This window comes from Bombina bombina, chromosome 9, assembly GCF_027579735.1.
Source record: "Bombina bombina isolate aBomBom1 chromosome 9, aBomBom1.pri, whole genome shotgun sequence".
NCBI lineage: Eukaryota > Metazoa > Chordata > Amphibia > Anura > Bombinatoridae > Bombina > Bombina bombina.
The window spans coordinates 169,078,900-169,098,479 of NC_069507.1; the positions used below are offsets into that span (position 1 = coordinate 169,078,900).

At 36.9% G+C, this 19,580-nt stretch overlaps 1 protein-coding gene across 1 annotated transcript in view; it reads left to right on the forward strand.

The window, feature by feature from the left end:
* LOC128640130 (solute carrier family 2, facilitated glucose transporter member 9) overlaps positions 1-19,580 on the forward strand; it is a 146,643-nt gene that overhangs the window by 21,965 nt on the left and 105,098 nt on the right. Inside the window, exons 4-6 of the mRNA XM_053692482.1 lie at positions 15,965-16,089; positions 16,788-16,933; positions 17,273-17,405. Of these exons, the coding sequence (XP_053548457.1) occupies positions 15,965-16,089; positions 16,788-16,933; positions 17,273-17,405 (404 nt within the window). The remainder of the gene's footprint in view (positions 1-15,964; positions 16,090-16,787; positions 16,934-17,272; positions 17,406-19,580) is intronic.

Here is a 19,580-nt window from a genome sequence, read left to right on the forward strand (position 1 = left end):
CAGTTCAGACCAATTATTGTGGTGATCTGAGACATAGCAACGGAGGAACTGCTCCAGAACTTTATTAGACCATTCTGCAGTCCCATTGAGTTGAGGGTGATATGCAGAGGAGAAGGAAAGCTGGATCCCCATTTGAGCGCAAAAGGAACGCTAAAATCTGGAGACAAACTGGCTACCCCAGTCCGACACTCTCTCCTTGGGTAACCCATGTAAACGGAAGACCTCCCGGGCAAAAATTGAAGCAAGCTCCTGAGCGGTAGGCAACTTCATCAAGGGAACGCAATGTGACATTTTAGAAAAACAGTCAACCACCATAAAGAAAACGGTATTGCCATTGGAAATGGGGAGCTCGACAATGAAGTCCATGGAAAGATGTGTCCAAGGACGCGCACCATTAGCAATAGATTGAAGACCCACAGGAAGACGTCGAGGAGTCTTATTCTGTGCACAAACTGAGCAGGAGGGAACATACGCAGCAACATCAGAACGAAGACCTGGCCACCAGAATTGTCGAGTGATAGACCAAATCATTTGGTTCTTGCCTGGGTGACCTGTGGCTTTAGGATAGTGGTAAGTGTGCAAAAGTTTAGTTCGAAGATTCTCAGGAACAAAACGCTTACCACTAGGTTTCTCAGGAGGTGCATTGGTTTGTGCAGCCAGGATCTCCTTCCCCAAGGGAGAAGTCAAATTAGTACGTATGGTAGCCAAAATATGGTCAGGAGGTATAACTGGAGTAGGTACAGACTCCTCCTTGGACAGAGGGGAAAATAGTCGAGAGAGGGCATCAGCCCTAACATTCTTACTACCAGGCAGGTAGGACACCACATAATTAAACCGAGACAAAAATAGTGCCCATCTGGCCTGTCGGGGCAACAAACTTTTTGCTTCAGATAAGTTAAATTCTTGTGGTCAGTAAGAATGAGCACTGGAACGCTAGTTCCCTTGAGAAGATGCCTCCATTCCTTGAGTGCCAAAATTATGGCCAGTAATTCCCTGTCACCAATTTCATAATTGCACTCCACTGAAGACAATTTCTTAGAGAAGAAACCACACGGATGCAAGGAACCATCAGGCGTAGGACGTTGAGACAAGAGGGCACCTACTCCAGTCTCAGATGCATTGACCTCAAGAATGAAAGGCAGGACAGGGTTAGGATGAGCCAGAACTAGAGCGGCAGCAAAGGCAGTCTTAAGACTATCAAAGGCCTTAATGGCAGTAGGTGACCAATGGAGTGGATCATTCTTTTTACGGGTCATGTCTGTGATAGGTTTGACCAAGGAAGAAAAGTTTATAATAAACCTTCTATAGTAATTGGCGAACCCCAAAAAACATTGAATAGACCGAAGACCAACTGGGCGAGGCCACTACAGAACTGCAGATAACTTGTCAGGATCCATGGAGAACCCTGCAACGGAGATAACAACATAACCTAGGAAGGTTACTTGAGTCTGATGGAACTCACATTTCTCGAATTTATAAAACAAGCCGTTCTCACGTAGTCTCTGAAGAACCCGGGTAACATCAGAACGATTATCCTCAAGTGTGGGTGAGTGTATGAGTATGTCGTCCAAGTACACCACAACACACTGTTGCAACATATCTCATAGGACATCATTAATAAATTCCTGGGAAATAGCAGGAGCATTACATAGGCCAAAGGGCATTACAAGATACTCATAATGCCCGCTCCTGGTGTTAAATGCTGTTTTCCATTCGTGACCCTCCTTAATCCTAACAAGATTGTACGCTCCTCTCAAATCAAGTTTAATAAAGACCGTAGCTCCCTTGAGGCGGTCAAAGAGTTCCGTAATGAGCAGAATAGGGTAAGCATTCTTAATGTTAAGATGATTAAGACCCCTATAATCGATGCATGGTCTTAACTCACCACCCTTTTTCTTCACAAAGAAGATGCCAGCCCCTGCAGGAGAGCAGGATTTGCGGATGATCCCCCGCGACAGAGCATCGGCAACATACTCCTCCCATAGCAAAATTCTCCGCAACAGCCAGAGGGTAAACCTGGCCCCGAGGAGGAATGGCTCCGGGTTGCAGGTCTATGGCACAATCGTAAGAATGGTGAGGAGGCAACGTACCGGCAGGCACCTTGTCAAAAATGTTTAGGAACTCTCAGTACTCCTCTGGCAATTGAAATACCGAAGAAGTGCACAAGACTTTAACTGGTTTCCAAAGACAAATGGAAATACATTGCGGAGACCACGAAAAAATTTCGGACCTGCGCCAGCCGAGACTGGGATTGTGCTTTTGGAGCCAGGGATAACCCAGAACAACCGGAAAATGTGGAGAGTTAATCACCTGGAACTGGAGGGTTTCAAAATGGAGAGCCCCAACAGCCAGGGATAACTGAGCAGTTTCGTGAGTAACAAGTGTGGGCTGAAGGGGCCTGCCATCAATGGCCTCAATAGCAAGCGGAATGGACCAAGGCAAAACAGGAATGGAGTGCTTTGATACAAAAGCACTATCAATGAAATAGCCCGCAGCATTGGAGTCAACAAGATCCTGGGTGACTATGGAGGAGTCCACCCAGGAAAGGACAACCGTAACCAAAGGTTTCTCTTAGCGGTTCTGGCGACGAGGATAAACCACCCAAGGTCTGCCCCCGACAGGACCTTAGGTGTGAGCATTTCCTGGCCGTGTAGGACAAAACTTCAAAAGGTGGCCCTGTAACCCACAATAGAGGCAGAGCCCCTCCCTCCTCCTAAAGGCCCTCTCTGCTGCGGAGAGACACGTGAATCCCAACTGCATCGGCTCAGCAGTACCTGGTGACTCTGGACCAGGAGGCATGAGAGGAGAGGGAGGTATGGGTGGGAACGAACACTTAGGAGACAACGGAACAGGAGGCTTCTGCAAGCGCTCCTTGAAAAAGGGCCTCTCACTTAGTCTGATATCAATTAGGATAAAAAAAGACACCAATGCCTCGAGATCTTCTGGTAAATCTCTGGCAGCAACTTCGTCTTTAATCGCATCAGAAAGCCCATGAATGAAGGCAGCAACAAGGGCTTCATTGTTCCAACCTAGCTCTGCGGCAAGCGTACGGAACTCAATGGCATACTGAGCAACAGATCTTGTACCTTGCTGAATGGACATGAGGCCACAAATTCAGGGTAATTTGAAATCACAGGTTTATTAGTCTCCCACAAGGGATTAGCCCAGGCAAGAGCTGTGTCAGAGAGTAACGAGATGAGAAATCCTGCCTTAGCTCTGTCAGAGGGAAACGCCTGAGGTAACATCTCAAAGTAAATGCCCACCTGGTTCAAAAACCCTCTGCACTGAATAGGATCGCCTCCATATCACTGAGGTAGAGGTGTAGATTAGAACCGGACATGCTACTGGTAGGACTAGGTGCAGCAGCGGAAACAGGAGCAACCATAACTTGCGGGACACTTTGGTTCAAATGTGCGGTGCGAGTCAGCAGGGTTTGCAGTACTAGTGCAAATTGATCCAAGCGGTGATCCTGTTCATCCATCCTGGTTAAGGTGGATTATTAGCACCATCAGGATTCATGGCCCTTGCGTAATGTCAGGGTGCCAGGAATCAGACTGAGACAAGAAGTGCAAAAATAATCACACCTTTATTAATAGCAAAATATAATAAAAAGTCCACAAGTCAAATAACAAGCCAGCAATCGAAACCAGAGTAAGTGATGACATCACAATTCTGAGACTGCATCCTGTCTCACACTGATGTACACCAGTCTGGCCATAAAAGGAAGTGCAGGAATTGAGCAGTATCACACAGTATGCACCAGAGTCAACAAGAGAGGTGAGTAAAATGGCTCCCAGCAGCACATGGTAAACAAAACAGGAAAAAACCCTTACTTCTCCATTCAGATGTATTTTGTCAGATTTTACAGATGGGGGGGGTCTTACCGAAATAGATCTGATAGCACCAGCATGGCCTCACAGGTTTTGGTATGCAGATCTTTTTTCGGATGTCCAGTTGTCAACCTTGGCCACTTCCTTTAAGGCCAGACCTTCAAATCGCTAAATTTGAAGGTATGGAAATTGAATGCTTAGTCATAGAGGTTTTTCTGACTCCGTGATTAATACTTTGCTACAGGCTCGTAAGTCTGTTTCAAGAAAGATTTATTATCGGATAAGGAAAACCTATATTTCATGATGTTCTCATAAATTCTCTTGGCATTCTTTTAGAATTCCTTGAATTTTACAGTTTCTTCAGGATGGTTTGGATAAAGGTTTGTCTGCAAGTACTTAGAAAGAGCAGAGATTTGTCCCTTCAATTTCATACAAAGATTGCTAAACTTCCTGATATTCACTGTTTTGTTCAGGCTTTGGTCCTTATCAAGCCTGTTATTAAGTCTTTCTCCTCGATGGAGTCTTAATTTTGGTTTTGCAGGCTCCTCCTCTTTTGAGCCTATGCATTTTCTGGATATTAAACTACTTTCTTTGAAATTATTGTTCCTTTTGGCTATCTCCTCTGTTAGAAGAGTTTCTCAATTGTCTGCTTTCTCTTGTGAGTCTACTTTTCTGATTTTCCATCTGGATAAAGCTGTTTTACGGACTTCGTTTAAATTTCTTCCTAAGGTTGTGAATTCTAACATTAGTAGGGAAATTCTTGTTCCTTCTTTGTGTCCTAATCTTAAGAATAGTTATAACAAGGAGTACCCAATAGGTAGAAAAATAGCTACTCTTTAAGTGTGATAATCCCCAGTAATCACACTAGTGTAAATATAGGAATACAAAGGATAAGAGTGCGCTCAAAAGAGCTCTACCATAAATGTGAAATGTGATTAAAATAAAAACCAATTTTATTTAAAATATTTAATTTTTAATTTAATCGATTTGTTTTAAAAATTAGTTAATTATACAATACAACACACTAATATCATGAACAAATGTAATCTATAATAAGGTGCACCTTTTTTACAACATAAAGAACTTTAGAGGTATATTTCAGCGTGTTTCTTTAAAGTTTTTGCAGCAATGCTTTTTTTCAATGAATTGCAACTGTTTCCAGTGATATTTGCTACACAAATGTTGCAGCAGTGCTGTAACTACTGTAGTGAACAAGAGAACTTTGCCCTACAATCTACACTTTTGGAAGAAAAATTTAAAAAGAGAGGCTACAATTCGAATTTAATAAAAACAGCTAAACAAAAAGCCCAAGAAAAATCACAGGATGAGCTTTTAATAGGAAAACAACCTAAAGAATTAATAGAAGGTATATTGGACATACCATTTATAACTGATTTTAATGTTGATCATAATAAATTAAGAGGGGTTCTTAATAAACACTGGCATTTACTGCAAAGAGACCCTTTCTTAGGAGAATCCCTAACTGATAAACCAAGAATTGTTTTTAAAAAAGCAAGAAACTTGAAATCAATTCTAGCACCTTTAGGCCAAGGACAATAAAAAGTGTAGACATGGACTTAAAAGGTAATAAATTAGAAGGCTACTATCCCTGTATATCATGTAAAGCATGTAAATTCAGTTGTAAAAAAACAAGTGTAACATCTACAGTGACACATAAGGAATTTAAAATCAAGGATCTAATTAGATGCTCTGACAAGAATGTAGTCTATTTAATAGAATGTCCGTGTAAGATGCAATATTTAGGGGAGACCTCACGCATGTTGAGGGACAGAATTAGGGAACACCTACTTAATATTGAAAATGGTGTAGAAGGCCACCTACTCTCCAAACATTTTAAAGATGTCCATAATGAAAACCCCAAGGGACTAAAATACTGGGGCCTGAGGAAAATCAAACAGGACTGGAGAGGTGGAGATCTAAAAAAAAAACTTTTAAAAACTGAAGCTGAACTAATTTTTAAATTTAAAACATTAACTCCTCTAGGATTAAATGCTGAACTAGATCTAAACCCATTTATTTAAATATATAATTTTAATGTATATCTAATGTATTTTAAATAAACCCACTTTATTCATCCCCAAATAATTTTAATAATGTATTAAATGTGTAATGAATAGACAAATTGGTTGGAAATCAATTTTATATGTAGAAAGATTAAATATGTCATTTGTTTATATAATTTGTATATTGTGTATTTTAGGCATAGGTAAACTAAGTAATCAAATTAAATAATTTGAAATTTTATATTTCTATTTAGTACTAATTTTTAGTAAGTTGTAATATGTGTATTTTTAAAAAGTTATTTATTAAAGCTATTTTAACAATCAATGTAAACAATATATTTTTCTATGAGGCATCAGCGAGTCAAATGAACTGATTAATATGTTGTATAAGTGTATCAAATAAACTGACCAATATGAGGCAAAAGTGTGCTTAATGAACTCTTTAGATCAACGACCCAATAAGAACACTCCAATTAAAATGGAACTTGTATATAGGCATGATGGGAAGTCCACAGGTACATCTTGAAAAAAAGCATTTCTGCTGAAACGCGTAGATCGATGACCTGATCTGTGGAAGCTGGCCAGCCCTATCCTTGCCACACTGAACGTCTCATTCTGGACCACTGCAAAAAGTTAAAAAGGCAGTACGAGTGATCTAAATCACAGAGGAGTTGATCTGGATACTTGCTGTGTTCGAGCATAATCTGTTACCTGGAATCTTAAGTAACTGGATACATTTCCATTCAAAAAAACATCCACCAGCAACCTGACTAGGCTATTGGCGGAGGAGCGACATCGCGTGAATGATACACGTCACAGTCGGATCTAACGGCTGACTCAGAAGACGCCAATATTCGGAGAAGTCAGGGAAAGGTATTTAAAACATCTACCTTTCGTATTCTGGTGAGTTTGTATACCCAACTTGGGGATTCTTAAAAAGACTTCTAACGGAATTTATTGCTATATAGAAAAGGAAAACAGTATTTATCATTCTGCAACAAATTATAGACTTATCACCTCTTGTCAAAAGTTTGGCAAGTAAGAGATACTAAGTCATTATTTCTCCTACACAGACTTCGTAAACACTTTGCACACTTGTTTTTGAAAAAGTCAGTTTATGATACAAGCATTTCTCACAGCACTGCTGCAACATTTGTGTAGCAAATATCACTGGAAACAGTTGCAATTCATTGAAAAAAAGCATTGCTGCAAAAACTTTAAAGAAACACGCTGAAATATACCTCTAAAGTTCTTTATGTTGTAAAAAAGGGGCACCTTATTATAGATTACATTTGTTCATGATATTAGTGTGTTGTATTGTATAATTAACTAATTTTTAAAACAAATCAATTAAATTAAAAATTAAATATTTTAAATAAAATTGTTTTTTATTTTAATCACATTTCACATTTATGGTAGAGCTCTTTTGAGCACATTCTTATCCTTTGTATTCCTAATCTTAAGAATACTCTTGAAAGATCTCTACATTCTTTGGATGTTGTAAGAGCTTTGAAATACTATTTCAAAGCTACTAAGGATTTCAGAAAGACTTCTAGTCTGTTTTTTTTTTTCTGGTCCTAGGAAAGGTCAGAAAGCCTCTGCCATTTCTTTGGCATCTTGGTTAATGCTTTTGATTCCCAAGGCTTATTTGGAGGTGGGACAGTCTCTGCCTCAGAGAATTACAGCTCATTCTACTAGATCAGTCGCCACTTCTTGGGCTTTTAAGAATGAAGCTTCGGTTGATCAGATTTGAAAAGCAGCAACTTGATCTTCTTTTTGCATACATCTACTAAATTTTACCATTTTTATGTATTTGCTTCTTCTGAAGCAGTCTTTAGTAGAAAAGTTCTTCAGGCAGCTGTCTCAGTTTCATTCTTCTGCTTATGATTTAAGTTTTGTTTGTTTTTTCTTGAAATTTATAACAGACTTTTTTTTTTTTTTTTTTTTTTTTTTGTATGTATTTAATTTTTCAGCGGAAATGGCTGTTTTTATTTTATCCCTCCCTCTCTAGTGACTCTTCTGTGGACTTCCACATCTTGGGTATTTTCTATCCCATACGTCACTAGCTCATGGTCTCTTGCCAATTACATGAAAGAAAACATAATTCATGTAAGAACTTACCTGATTCATTTCTTTCATACTGGCAAGAGTCAATGAGATTTACCCTTTTTTATGGTGGTTATTTTTTGTATAAAAGCATAATTATATTTCCTGTTCCTCCTTTTTTTTCTATTCTTTTTAACTCCTTATTTTTCCACCCCACTACTTGGCTATTCATTTAATTGAGTTGTGGGTGTGTTGGGAGGTGTATTTATAGGCATTTTGAGGTTTGGGAAACTTTGCCCCTCCTGGTAGGATTGTATATCTCATACGACACTAGCTCATGGACTCTTGCCAATTAGAAAGAAATTAATTTATCGGGTAAGTTCTTACATAAATTATGTTTTTATACATTCCGCCGTTCCTCCGCCTGCAACGCATAGTCTTTTTCTGTGTAAAATTGCGAATCATGCTGTAAACCAATTGTAACGTGCCTGATTGGCTTACAGCGAGATTCGTCATTTTACACAGAAAACGACTGAGTTGTAGGTGGAGGAAAGGCGAAATGTATAGGAAAAGGTAAATTAAATATATATCTCTCTATCTCTCTGTCTCTGTCTGTCTGTATTTATGTATGTATATGTGTGTGTGTATGTGTATATATGTATATATATATATATATATATATATATATATATATATATATATATATATATATATATATATATATATATATATATATATATATATATTATCTATCTATCGGTGTCTACAATGATTTTACTGAATGAAAGTGCTCTTCACTCACCTTTTTTTTTTTTTGTAATTACAAATAGTGCTGATAGGAAAGTAAAAATTTGAACTTTCATGATTCAGATAGAGCATGTCATTTTTAGACTTTTTTTTTTTTTTTTTTTAAATTCACTTCTATTTTCAAAGGTGCTTTGTTCTCTTGGTATCTCATGTTGAAAAAAGAATATGCAACATATCTAGTTGCTGATTGGTTCTTGCACACATTTGTGTCTTGCAATTGGCTAACTAGATGTGTTCCGCTAGCTGCCAGTAGTGCAATTATGTTCTTTCAGCAAAGGATAGCAATATAATAAAGAAAATTTGATTATATAAGTAAATTAAAAAGTTGTTTAAAAATGCCTGTTCTATCCAAATCCTGAAAGAAAATTGTGGGGTTTCCTGTCCCTTTACATTTTACACTCACTTTTTAAGCTCACAATAGTAGTAATAGAATAAAAAGAAAAAACAAGAGCCTTTGAAACAAAACTCTTTTATACCTGTGACTGCTGTTAAAAAGGGGGGAGGGAGTTCGTTTAGAGGCCCAATCACCACTCATAAGCCACACACATGAACAATGGGCATCAGAACCTATTTTGAAAATATGATTGGCAAATGGATCTCCTATTCCCTAAAGACAGTGAAACAATGTGTCACTAATGAATGAGAGAATTGTAATCGCCTGTCTGCTAGCTACCCGCACTAAATTTGATAAGTAGATATGATTGAAAATAAGTTAAAGGGACACTAAACCCAAATTTTTTTTCTTTCATGGTTCAGATAGAGCATGCCATTATAAGCAACTTTCTAATTTACTCCTATTATCACTTTTTCTTTGTTCTCTTGCTATCATTATTTAAAAAGCAGGAATGTGATGCATAGGAGCCGGCCCATTTTTGGTTGAGAACCTGGGTTATGCTTCCTTATTGGTGGGTAAATGTAAGCCTCCAATGAGCAAGCACTATCCATGGTGCTGAACCTAAAATGGGCTGGCTGCTAAGATTTACATTCTTGCTTTTAAAATGAAGATAGCAAGAAAATGAAGAAAAATGAATAATAGGAGTAAATTAGAAAGTTGCTTAAAATTTCATGCTCCATCTGAATCGTAAAAGAAAAAAAATTGGGTTCAGTGTTCCTTTTAAAAACTTAAAAAATCAAAACACTTCAGTACGGTGGTGTACAGCGGCATAGCAGTGAAGGGATTAATAAACTAATAACAATTTTTAATCACATTCTTGAACCAAGCTGCTGCTGTTTACGGTAACTTTGCATTTATTTAGAAATAAATGGGGATATTGTTAGAAATCACATTTACTGATATTATGAGCAAATATTTAAATCGCTCAATATATTCTTTATAGTATTTATTTTCTAGATTATTTTCCCCCCTAAATTTCACTGCCTGGATACAATGTTTGTTTTGTTCTTAGTTAGAGGCAGCTTTACGCACATATATATGATTGTTGGTAGCATATTGTGTCTAGCAGAGCAGAATATAGTTTACTTCAAACCTCATTCAAGGCTGCCTGCTATTTTCCATACCAGATTAACCACTTTCTCACACTATTAACCCAGGCTTTCTGATTTACATAATGTTTCTCTCTTAATGGCAATAGGTTGTAATCTGAGATAATAGTTTATTCGTTCAACTTTCTCTTTAAAATAATAACAATCTTCTGCAGATTAAATTACCCTTTCAATATAATTTAGTTATGGATAAAGAAATTAAATTATTTCTATTTGCAAAACCAATTCATATTGAGAACTTCAAGTAAAAATTTTAACTGGGTAGGCAGTTGATAAATCTATCACTCATTGGTGTCTAGATCTTAAAATGTTGGTGTAAAAGAGATTACTACAATCAGGGGAGTTACTACAGGGATCTCAGAGTGCTCACAACTCTAGGGTGCCCATCTGGGTCCTTTGATTAGTAGAGTAATTTTTATATGGTGGCAGAGTTTTCAAGTTAGCTGGCACAGCGTTGCTATACAGAAAAACCTGCCATTGTACAGGAAAGGCTGCACATATATGGCACAGTCTATCCAAAGGGTAAGAATGACTGACTTTCATAGAAAATCAGTTCCCTTTTCTCCTATGTGGTTGCCATCTTATCTTCTGCTAATTGCAAACTGTCATAAAGGGCACTGTTGAAATCAGTGTCCCCTATACAGACTTTGCCCTGAGGTCTAGCAAGCTCTAGTTATACTCCCCTGGCCACATAGTTGCATATTTTTGGTGGGGTCATTATTTTCTACTACTTCCTTTCAGTTTTTCTCATGACACTCCCCCCCCCCCCCCTCCATTTACCTCTTATTGTTCTGGGTGAAGCAAAGGGAATGTTACAGAGGGACTTAACCAGATATGTTTTGTTATTGACAACTTTGAGAGTTTTATATCTAAACAAAGGAGCCAGCCCATATTTGTCTCAGCACCCTGGATAGCATTTGCTGATTGGTGGCTACATTTAGAAACAAAGAAAATTGATAATAGGAGTAAATTAGAAAGTTGCCTAAAATTGCATGCTCTATCTGAATCATGAAATAAAAATTATTGGGTTCAGCATCCCTTTTAAGGATGCTTATCGCACCCAGCAACCCCTACCTCCAGAACCGCACTGTGATCACTTAACTCCTTAGCTGCCAGAGATGCTACAATGTAATGACAATGAACTGCCACACACTTTAGCAGTCAGAGATATGAATAAATGTCACAGTAAGAGTATACAAATAATCCTTGCTTTAATAATAAATACAATGCATTTTCTTTAAAGGGACTGTCTAGTCCAAAATAAACTTTCATGATACAGATAGGGAATGTAATTTTTAAACAATTTTCCAATGTACTTTTATCACCAATTGTGCTTTGTACTCTTGGTATTCTTAGTTGAATGCTAAACCTAGGGGGTTAATATGCTAATTTCTAAGCCCTTTAAGGCTGCCTCTTCTCTCAGTGCATTTTGACAGTTTTTCACCATTAGAGGGTGTTAGTTTGTGTGTCATATAGATAACACTGGGTTCAAGCACGTGGAGTTCCAGAGAGCCAGCTCTGATTAGCTAAAATGGATGTCTATCAAAAGAACTGAAATAAGGGGGCAGTTTGCAGAGGCTTAGATACAAGGTGATCACAGAGGTAAAAAGTGTATTTATAGAACTGTGTAGGTTATGCAAAACTAGGGAATGGGCAATAAAGGGATTATCTATCTTTTTAAACCAATAATGGTATAGACTGATAAGTTTCTGTGCTCTGACTGTGTTTGAGAAATATTTGGCAAGCTTTATTTAAAGAAAGCATTGCTTGAATGGGAAACAAAAACACTTAAATGGATATAAAAATATATTTTTTTTAAATTTTAGTAATAAAAAATGACTAAACAGTGGGTTATATTTAATAGAAAGCATTGGAATGTCATTTTCATAGGATTTCACCTTTTTTATTCATTTTTTGGTAGGGTCCATTTAATTTCTGTCATAACCCACAAGGGGGCTTGGGTCCCTGCAGGAAGGCAAAATAAGCAGCTTTCCCTTTCATGTGTTAATAGGAGATATCTGCTCTAGCTGAAATCAGTTTAGTGGCTATGCTCAGTAGATGACTTTAGCTCCAAAAATCATGTGAAAATAGAACTTAAGTCGTATAATGTCTGCTAATATCTAGCTGTAGACATTGGATACACTGAGAATTTCTAAGTGCTAATTTAGCAAGAAAACAAGTAAGTTGTTTACTGATTAACACAATCTGTTTTTTATATTTTACTTTTGATTTAACTTATTTTTCTACTGAAGGAGCACTGTTTCATATCCCTTTAATGTAACATGAAAGTCCAAATTTAGCTTTAATAATTCTGATTTTTTTTTTTTTTTTTTTTTTTTTTTTTTTTTAAAAAAAGGTTCCAATTTGCTTAACACATACATAACCTTCATAAATAAAAACAGAGAAGTGCTCAACCTGAGAACGAACAGCATAATACCTTGTTCTATGGTCAGTTGTCACCCAAGAAGCAGCCTCTTTTTGCTCAACATGTGCTTTCACAGAGAAGAACTTTCCTGTAGCATATCAATTTGATCCTGACTTAACAGTGCAGTCAAGCCCCGAAATACCAGGCAATCCCTCTCTGAATGAGAGAAACAGCAAAACCCCAGACGTACATTTTGGCCTATTGTGGACCTCGCAAGTGAGGTGCAGCCATATCCCTCTAAGCACACTGAGCAATGGGTCCATGTCTGACTTCCTGTATCACCCTTGGGAGACTTCCCTCAGGGTCATAATTTGCATAAATAAAAACAAGCGCTCAACCTGGGAACAAACGGCAGCATAATAGCCTCAACCTGGGAACAAACGGCAGCATAATAGCCTCAACCTGGGAACAAGCAACAGCATTATAGCCTCAACCTGGGAACAAACAACAGCATTATAGCCTCAACCTGGGAACAAACAACAGCATTATAGCCTCAACCTGGGAACAAACAACAGCATTATAGCCTCAACCTGGGAACAAACAACAGCATTATAGCCTCAACCTGGGAACAAACAACAGCATTATAGCCTCAACCTGGGAACAAACAACAGCATTATAGCCTCAACCTGGGAACAAGCAACAGCATTATAGCCTCAACCTGGGAACAAACAACAGCATTATAGCCTCAACCTGGGAACAAACAACAGCATTATAGCCTCAACCTGGGAACAAGCAACAGCATTATAGCCTCAACCTGGGAACAAGCAACAGCATTATAGCCTCAACCTGGGAACAAGCAACAGCATTATAGCCTCAACCTGGGAACAAGCAACAGCATTATAGCCTCAACCTGGGAACAAACAACAGCATTATAGCCTCAACCTGGGAACAAGCAACAGCATTATAGCCTCAACCTGGGAACAAGCAACAGCATTATAGCCTCAACCTGGGAACAAGCAACAGCATTATAGCCTCAACCTGGGAACAAGCAACAGCATTATAGCCTCAACCTGGGAACAAGCAACAGCATTATAGCCTCAACCTGGGAACAAGCAACAGCATTATAGCCTCAACCTGGGAACAAGCAACAGCATTATAGCCTCAACCTGGGAACAAGCAACAGCATTATAGCCTCAACCTGGGAACAAGCAACAGCATTATAGCCTCAACCTGGGAACAAGCAACAGCATTATAGCCTCAACCTTGGGAACAAGCAACAGCATTATAGCCTCAACCTGGGAACAAGCAACAGCATTATAGCCTCAACCTGGGAACAAGCAACAGCATTAAAGCATACAACCTGGGAACAAGCAACAGCATTAAAGCATACATAACCTTTCCTACCTGTCTGTTCTAGTGTAAAAGGAACAACGTCTCAAAAAAATAATGCCAAGAGAGAACATTTGATGAGAAAAAGTACATTGAAAAGTGTTGTTTAAAAAAAAAAATTAAAAACAATTGTACACTCCAATCATAAGTTTTATTTTTGACTAACGTCCATTTGAGGATCGTTTCCTCCTTTTTTTTTTTTTTTTGGGGTGGGGGAGTGGGGTGTTATACAAGGGTTATGGAGCTGAAATAATAAAGTAAATAATGGCTTTCATGTATGGCTGTAAGATTAAAGGGATACTGAACCATGTTTTTTTATTTCATGATTCAGATAGAGCATGCAATTTGAAGCAACTTTCTTATTTACTCCTAGTATCAATTTTTCTTTGTTCTCTTGGTATCTTTATTTGAAGCAGGGCTTACGAGGTGGCCCATCTTTGGTTCAACACCCTGGATAGCACTTGCTGATTGGTGACTGTGTGTTACCTCATTACAACAAATAGATCTCCTCTTTGGTTCTTATTAGAAAGCCTAGCAAATAGGATTAGTTATGTGCTTGATAATAAGGCATTGCAAGAAAATTCCCCTTTTATTACATTTTGGTTTATTTCAAAATTACGAATATGATATATATTTTTTTTAAAAAAAATTTTATGTTAAATAAAGAGTCCCACAACAGAGTCCCTTTATAAAATAAAAGGAATATTGCTGTGCTATGATTGTGGTGTACAGTAGTATGGCACAGCATTATACACTAGGAAAGGACACATCACACTTTAAAACTCATCATTTGGATTTCATTGACACGTTATACAACCTTCTTTCTCTACACATATATTTTTTCATTTTGCATTCTTTCACTTTATTTTTACACCTTTTTTCCATTAAGTCATTTTTAAGCCATCTTTTAAGCCAATTTAGTAACTTGTTAATTTTGTTATCACTAACATGGATTTTCAGTTTACACATTTTTTTTTTTTTTGTATTTTTTTTCAAATAATTTTACGTAATATATTTTTTTTAATATCTCACATCTCTCACTAAGTCTGGGAAGGAACTCACTATCCCTCAAAGATCCATTGTCTTTTTATTCCCACTAATTGGATCAGGAAGACAATCATAATTGGACTATTTTCTTTCAATTTGCACATGCAGAACTATTGCATTGTCTGGACTTGATATGTTTTGTTTTAAGGAATTTTAAGATATTAAGGTATTTTAAGATATTTTAAGGAATTTAAAAACTTAAGATAATCACTACTATTAATATCGGTACCCATCAAGGTATATGTCACATGGATCCATGTTTTTAATTTTTTAAATAATTGTTTTAAATAAATGTAAACACCTTTCTATACAAGTACATATCCTTAGCCTTGTATTATAGGTGCTCCTTGGATCTTGGTTATTTTTGCTTTCTATATTTAGGGTCAGCTAGGTACCCTCATTCCTATGAGCCATAAGGAATCTCATTGGGTGAAGCACTGTGAGATATATTTTATAAATACACTAGGAAAGGACAAAGATTCAAGATAAATGAAGCATTTACACAATTCACAATTCTCTTATGTTTATTAAATGTCCCTTTGGACTGGTCTATGTTGGCAAGACAACCCAGTGCATAAATGATTCATAGAATACACCAATATAAGTCATTAATAGGTCTTGACCCACAAGTTCCAATTGCATAAGATGACTCGACTAAGGTTTCTACATTTTAAGAATGTTTAAAAAAAAACAAAAAAAACGTAACCTTGTAACAAGCTTCAAATTAGACTACTATTTTGATTTTAAATTTGCCATTTATGGCAGCAAAAAAATAAAAACAGATGGACTAGCTGGACTTATTTGTTTGCTCATAAAATACTAACTTCATTTTCAGGAATACAGAGTTTGGAAAAGATGTGCAAACCTATTAACCTCATGATATTCTGTATATCAATATTTCATTTCTGTTCAAAAATTATATTATATAATAAGCACTGCTTAAAATTTTGTAGGAAGGGGACTGTAATTTGGAGCACACCATTGGTTTTCCTTGCTGGTGGTTTGATGGGATTCAGTCGTTTCTTTCAATCGCCAGAAATGGTAATCATTGGGAGATGTATCACTGGCATTCACTCAGGTAGGTATTCATAAATTACAAAAAATATTTGATTAAGCCACATACTGTCTAACATATTTTTAGTGTATTTGCTTCATGTTGTGGTAGAGTCAGGGGTTTATATATAATAATAATATTTATCCAAATACATTTTTTATATTTGCTCCAGGGATGTATTTTAATTTTTTACCTTTCCTAGGAACTGGTAAGCATGCTGCCCCCAACGCTCACCCCTCAACTATTTTAGCTAAATGTTGCATCTCACTAATGGAGGCTAGGGAGACATGGAAGAGTCATTTACCCTAAATAGACAACTAAGGATCATTCATTTGTAGATAAAGGAATAGACTTTTTGATGATAGAATAGTGGGAAGGAATCTGGTGAAGGAACTATTCCATATAATTTGCTGCCCGTACCTACTGTTCTAGGTACAGGTCTAATTAGCCTAGGTTAAAATATACCCCTCATTTGTTCATCCGAGACATTTTATTGAGACTTATTTTGAGATTTCCATTTTGTACATTTTCTTGAAAGACCAGTTTAGTACAGTAAAAACTTCAAACCTCTTTAAATCTAATTTTGTTAACGATTTCAGATTTACCTGTTTTAGCTTTGTATTTTAAAGGTGAAAAAATAACACTAAATTTGCATGTTAGCAATGTATTATCTTTTTATAGATAATTTTAGGTAATTTTTTTTTTTTTTTTTTTTTATATAGGTATTTCCCTAAGTGTGGTTCCAATGTATTTGGGTGAAATTGCCCCAAAGAATTTACGTGGATTTTTGGGCATGTTCCCTAGTATCTTTATCTGTCTTGGGGTTTTCTGTGCACAAGTTCTTGGCCTTCCAGAACTTTTGGGTCAGGTCAGTTGCACATTACATTTCATCTGTGAGGTTATACTTTGTATGTCTGTGCTTCATTAGCACCTCAATTACATTTTTTTTAATGTTATTGGAAAAAAGAAATGAATAAAAATGTATCATTTTAACTTCCCTTCCAGCTATGGCTTTATTTGAGATTTGCTTTAGAGATAGATATAGATATATATAGATATATATATAGATATATATATATATATATCTCACACACACTGCACAACTGGGGTATAATTATTCGCCTTCTTTTTGTACAGATGTCCATATGTTGATGTACAAGTCCTGCAATGCTGTGCAATTTCATAGACTGAATTCTATTTCTAACAGGACGAATCCTGGCCCCTCTTTCTTTCCTTGGTTGTGATTCCCACCTTTATTCAGCTGATGCTCCTTCCATGGTTCCCAGAAAGTCCTCGTTATCTTCTCATTGATAAAAACAATGTGCATGGCACTATAGATGGTGAGTAAAATAATGCAAAGAAAAGATTTCAGATGTTTGTTTTTCATTTGTGCAGCTGCTTATTAAAGGGACTTTAAATGCTAAATATATTTATACACCTTTCTCTAATTTATGGCAGCTGCCATTTTGGAACCTAGGTTACATTGCAAGTATCTGAAGGAGAGTTGCTACACAAACAGCATTTGGAATGCAATGAAAGCTAGATTTCAACATGGCTGCACCCAGGACTAGTGAAAGGTGGGGAATGGCCTCACTACTATACAGGTGGCCCTCGGTTTACAACGGTTCAATTTGCACCGTTTCAGAATAACAACCTTTTTTTCGGTCATGTGACTGCTATTGAAAAGCATTTAGAAGCAGTGCATTGATTAAAATAGCCAGTAGGTGGAGCTGTCCGCTTGTGTGGCAGCAAAGATATGCAAGCCAAGCACACAAGCAGGCTGAAAATAATCAGTGTAGTTAGCTAGACCTGAGCTATCGAGCAGCTTTCAAAGGAACAAGATCTTCCTGTCTATAAATCAGTCCAGATTAGAATGCATAGAAAGAACTGTTTGCAAAAAATATGCAAGTAAAGTCTGTGTTGTGTGATTTTTTTTATTAGGTTTATAATGCTGTTTAGCAAATGTTTTGTTCATTTAACTTAGTTTAATTATATATTCTGTGTTGTGTGATTATTTAATTAGGTTTATAATGCTGTTTAGCATTTAAAGTCTTCATTTGAAAGCTTTAAAAATAATGTATTTGGTGTTACTTATGACAATTTTGAGAGGGGCCTGGAACCAAACTCCCTCACTTCCCATTGACTTACATAATAAACTGGGTTTTAATTTACAACGGTTTCGATTTACAACCATTCCTTCTGGAACCTAACCCCGACATAAAACTGAGGGCTACCTGTACTTAAAAAAAAATAAAAAAATAAAAAAAAAAAAAAAATAAATTATATTGTGTTTAATGTTCTTTTAATTGAATCAGTATTTGGCTAAAAAAACAACTTACATTTTTCTTCCTCTAACAACCCTAAAGGGGTCCTGTACAAGATTACTCTGAATACCAGTGTTTTTCAAATTGTGTAGCGGCCTCTCCAGGGGGGTGCTAGAGCATATAAGGGGAGGCGTGGGAGCAGTGATATTGCGCACTTTTCTATGGAAACTGCAAGCAGCAGCAGAATTTTTCAAAACATAGAATGGTTTTTAAGAGCCAACAATTAAACTTGCTATGTCCTGCTGGAATAAGAAAAAGTGTGTGATGCAGGTGGAAGAAAGGCACTGAAATCACTCCAGACTGATTTGCATTCGTCTTGATCAGCAATTGTTGAGTTTCACTTTGCTGCTCCTGTGTTAAACTCAAGGGAGGCTCTCTATTTGTTGAACAGAATCAGCTGTTGAGAGCGGTGTGTGAATCCTGGATCAGATGTAAATTCCCCAAATCAAAACTAGAAATAAATTATTACAATTTTCTTTAAAGAGAGAAAAACAAATCTATAAGATGGTTTGGGGTGCGCGCTCTCTTGTAAATTTTGGCAGAGGGGACTTGCTTTATACTAATGCTTTTCCAACATTTTGCTTTGTCATTCTCCTGAAGTGTGACTACCAAGGAATCATAAAATCTAATGGATATGGATACAAAATATAGAAAAGGTTTTTGGGGTTTTTATTTATCCATATTCAACTTTAAAGCAAACCATCTTAAATAACAGGCATCTAACAAAAAGTAGCAATTTGCTTATTAAAGATTAAATATTTTTCCTACATTTTTTTTTTCTTTGACGTGTCACGTTCAGCCAATTGAGATACAGTGGCGTATTTACACCCCCTAGGTGGTATTCACAGCAGTGAGTATTTCCAAGTCCAACTGTCTTGATATGCACACTCCGATGCCTACTCACCACATTATACAGTAATTTAGCATAATAAGTAGCTACAACCTTTAGTGTTGGTCATAGGAAATTGGCTGGTGTATAATAGATGTGTTAAATTATTAATCTAAACTTTTGTGGTCTTGTACATTTGACGGGATTGTACTTTTTGTAGCCTTGCATTAACTCACTTCAATAGCCTAGAAACACTTTGAAAGATGAATGCTTCGTTTCCTTACCAGTCTTGTCTTTCATTTTGATTGCCTCCCTAAGGGAAGGAAAAGAATTCTACCTGTGCTCCTTTTTACTGTTCCTCT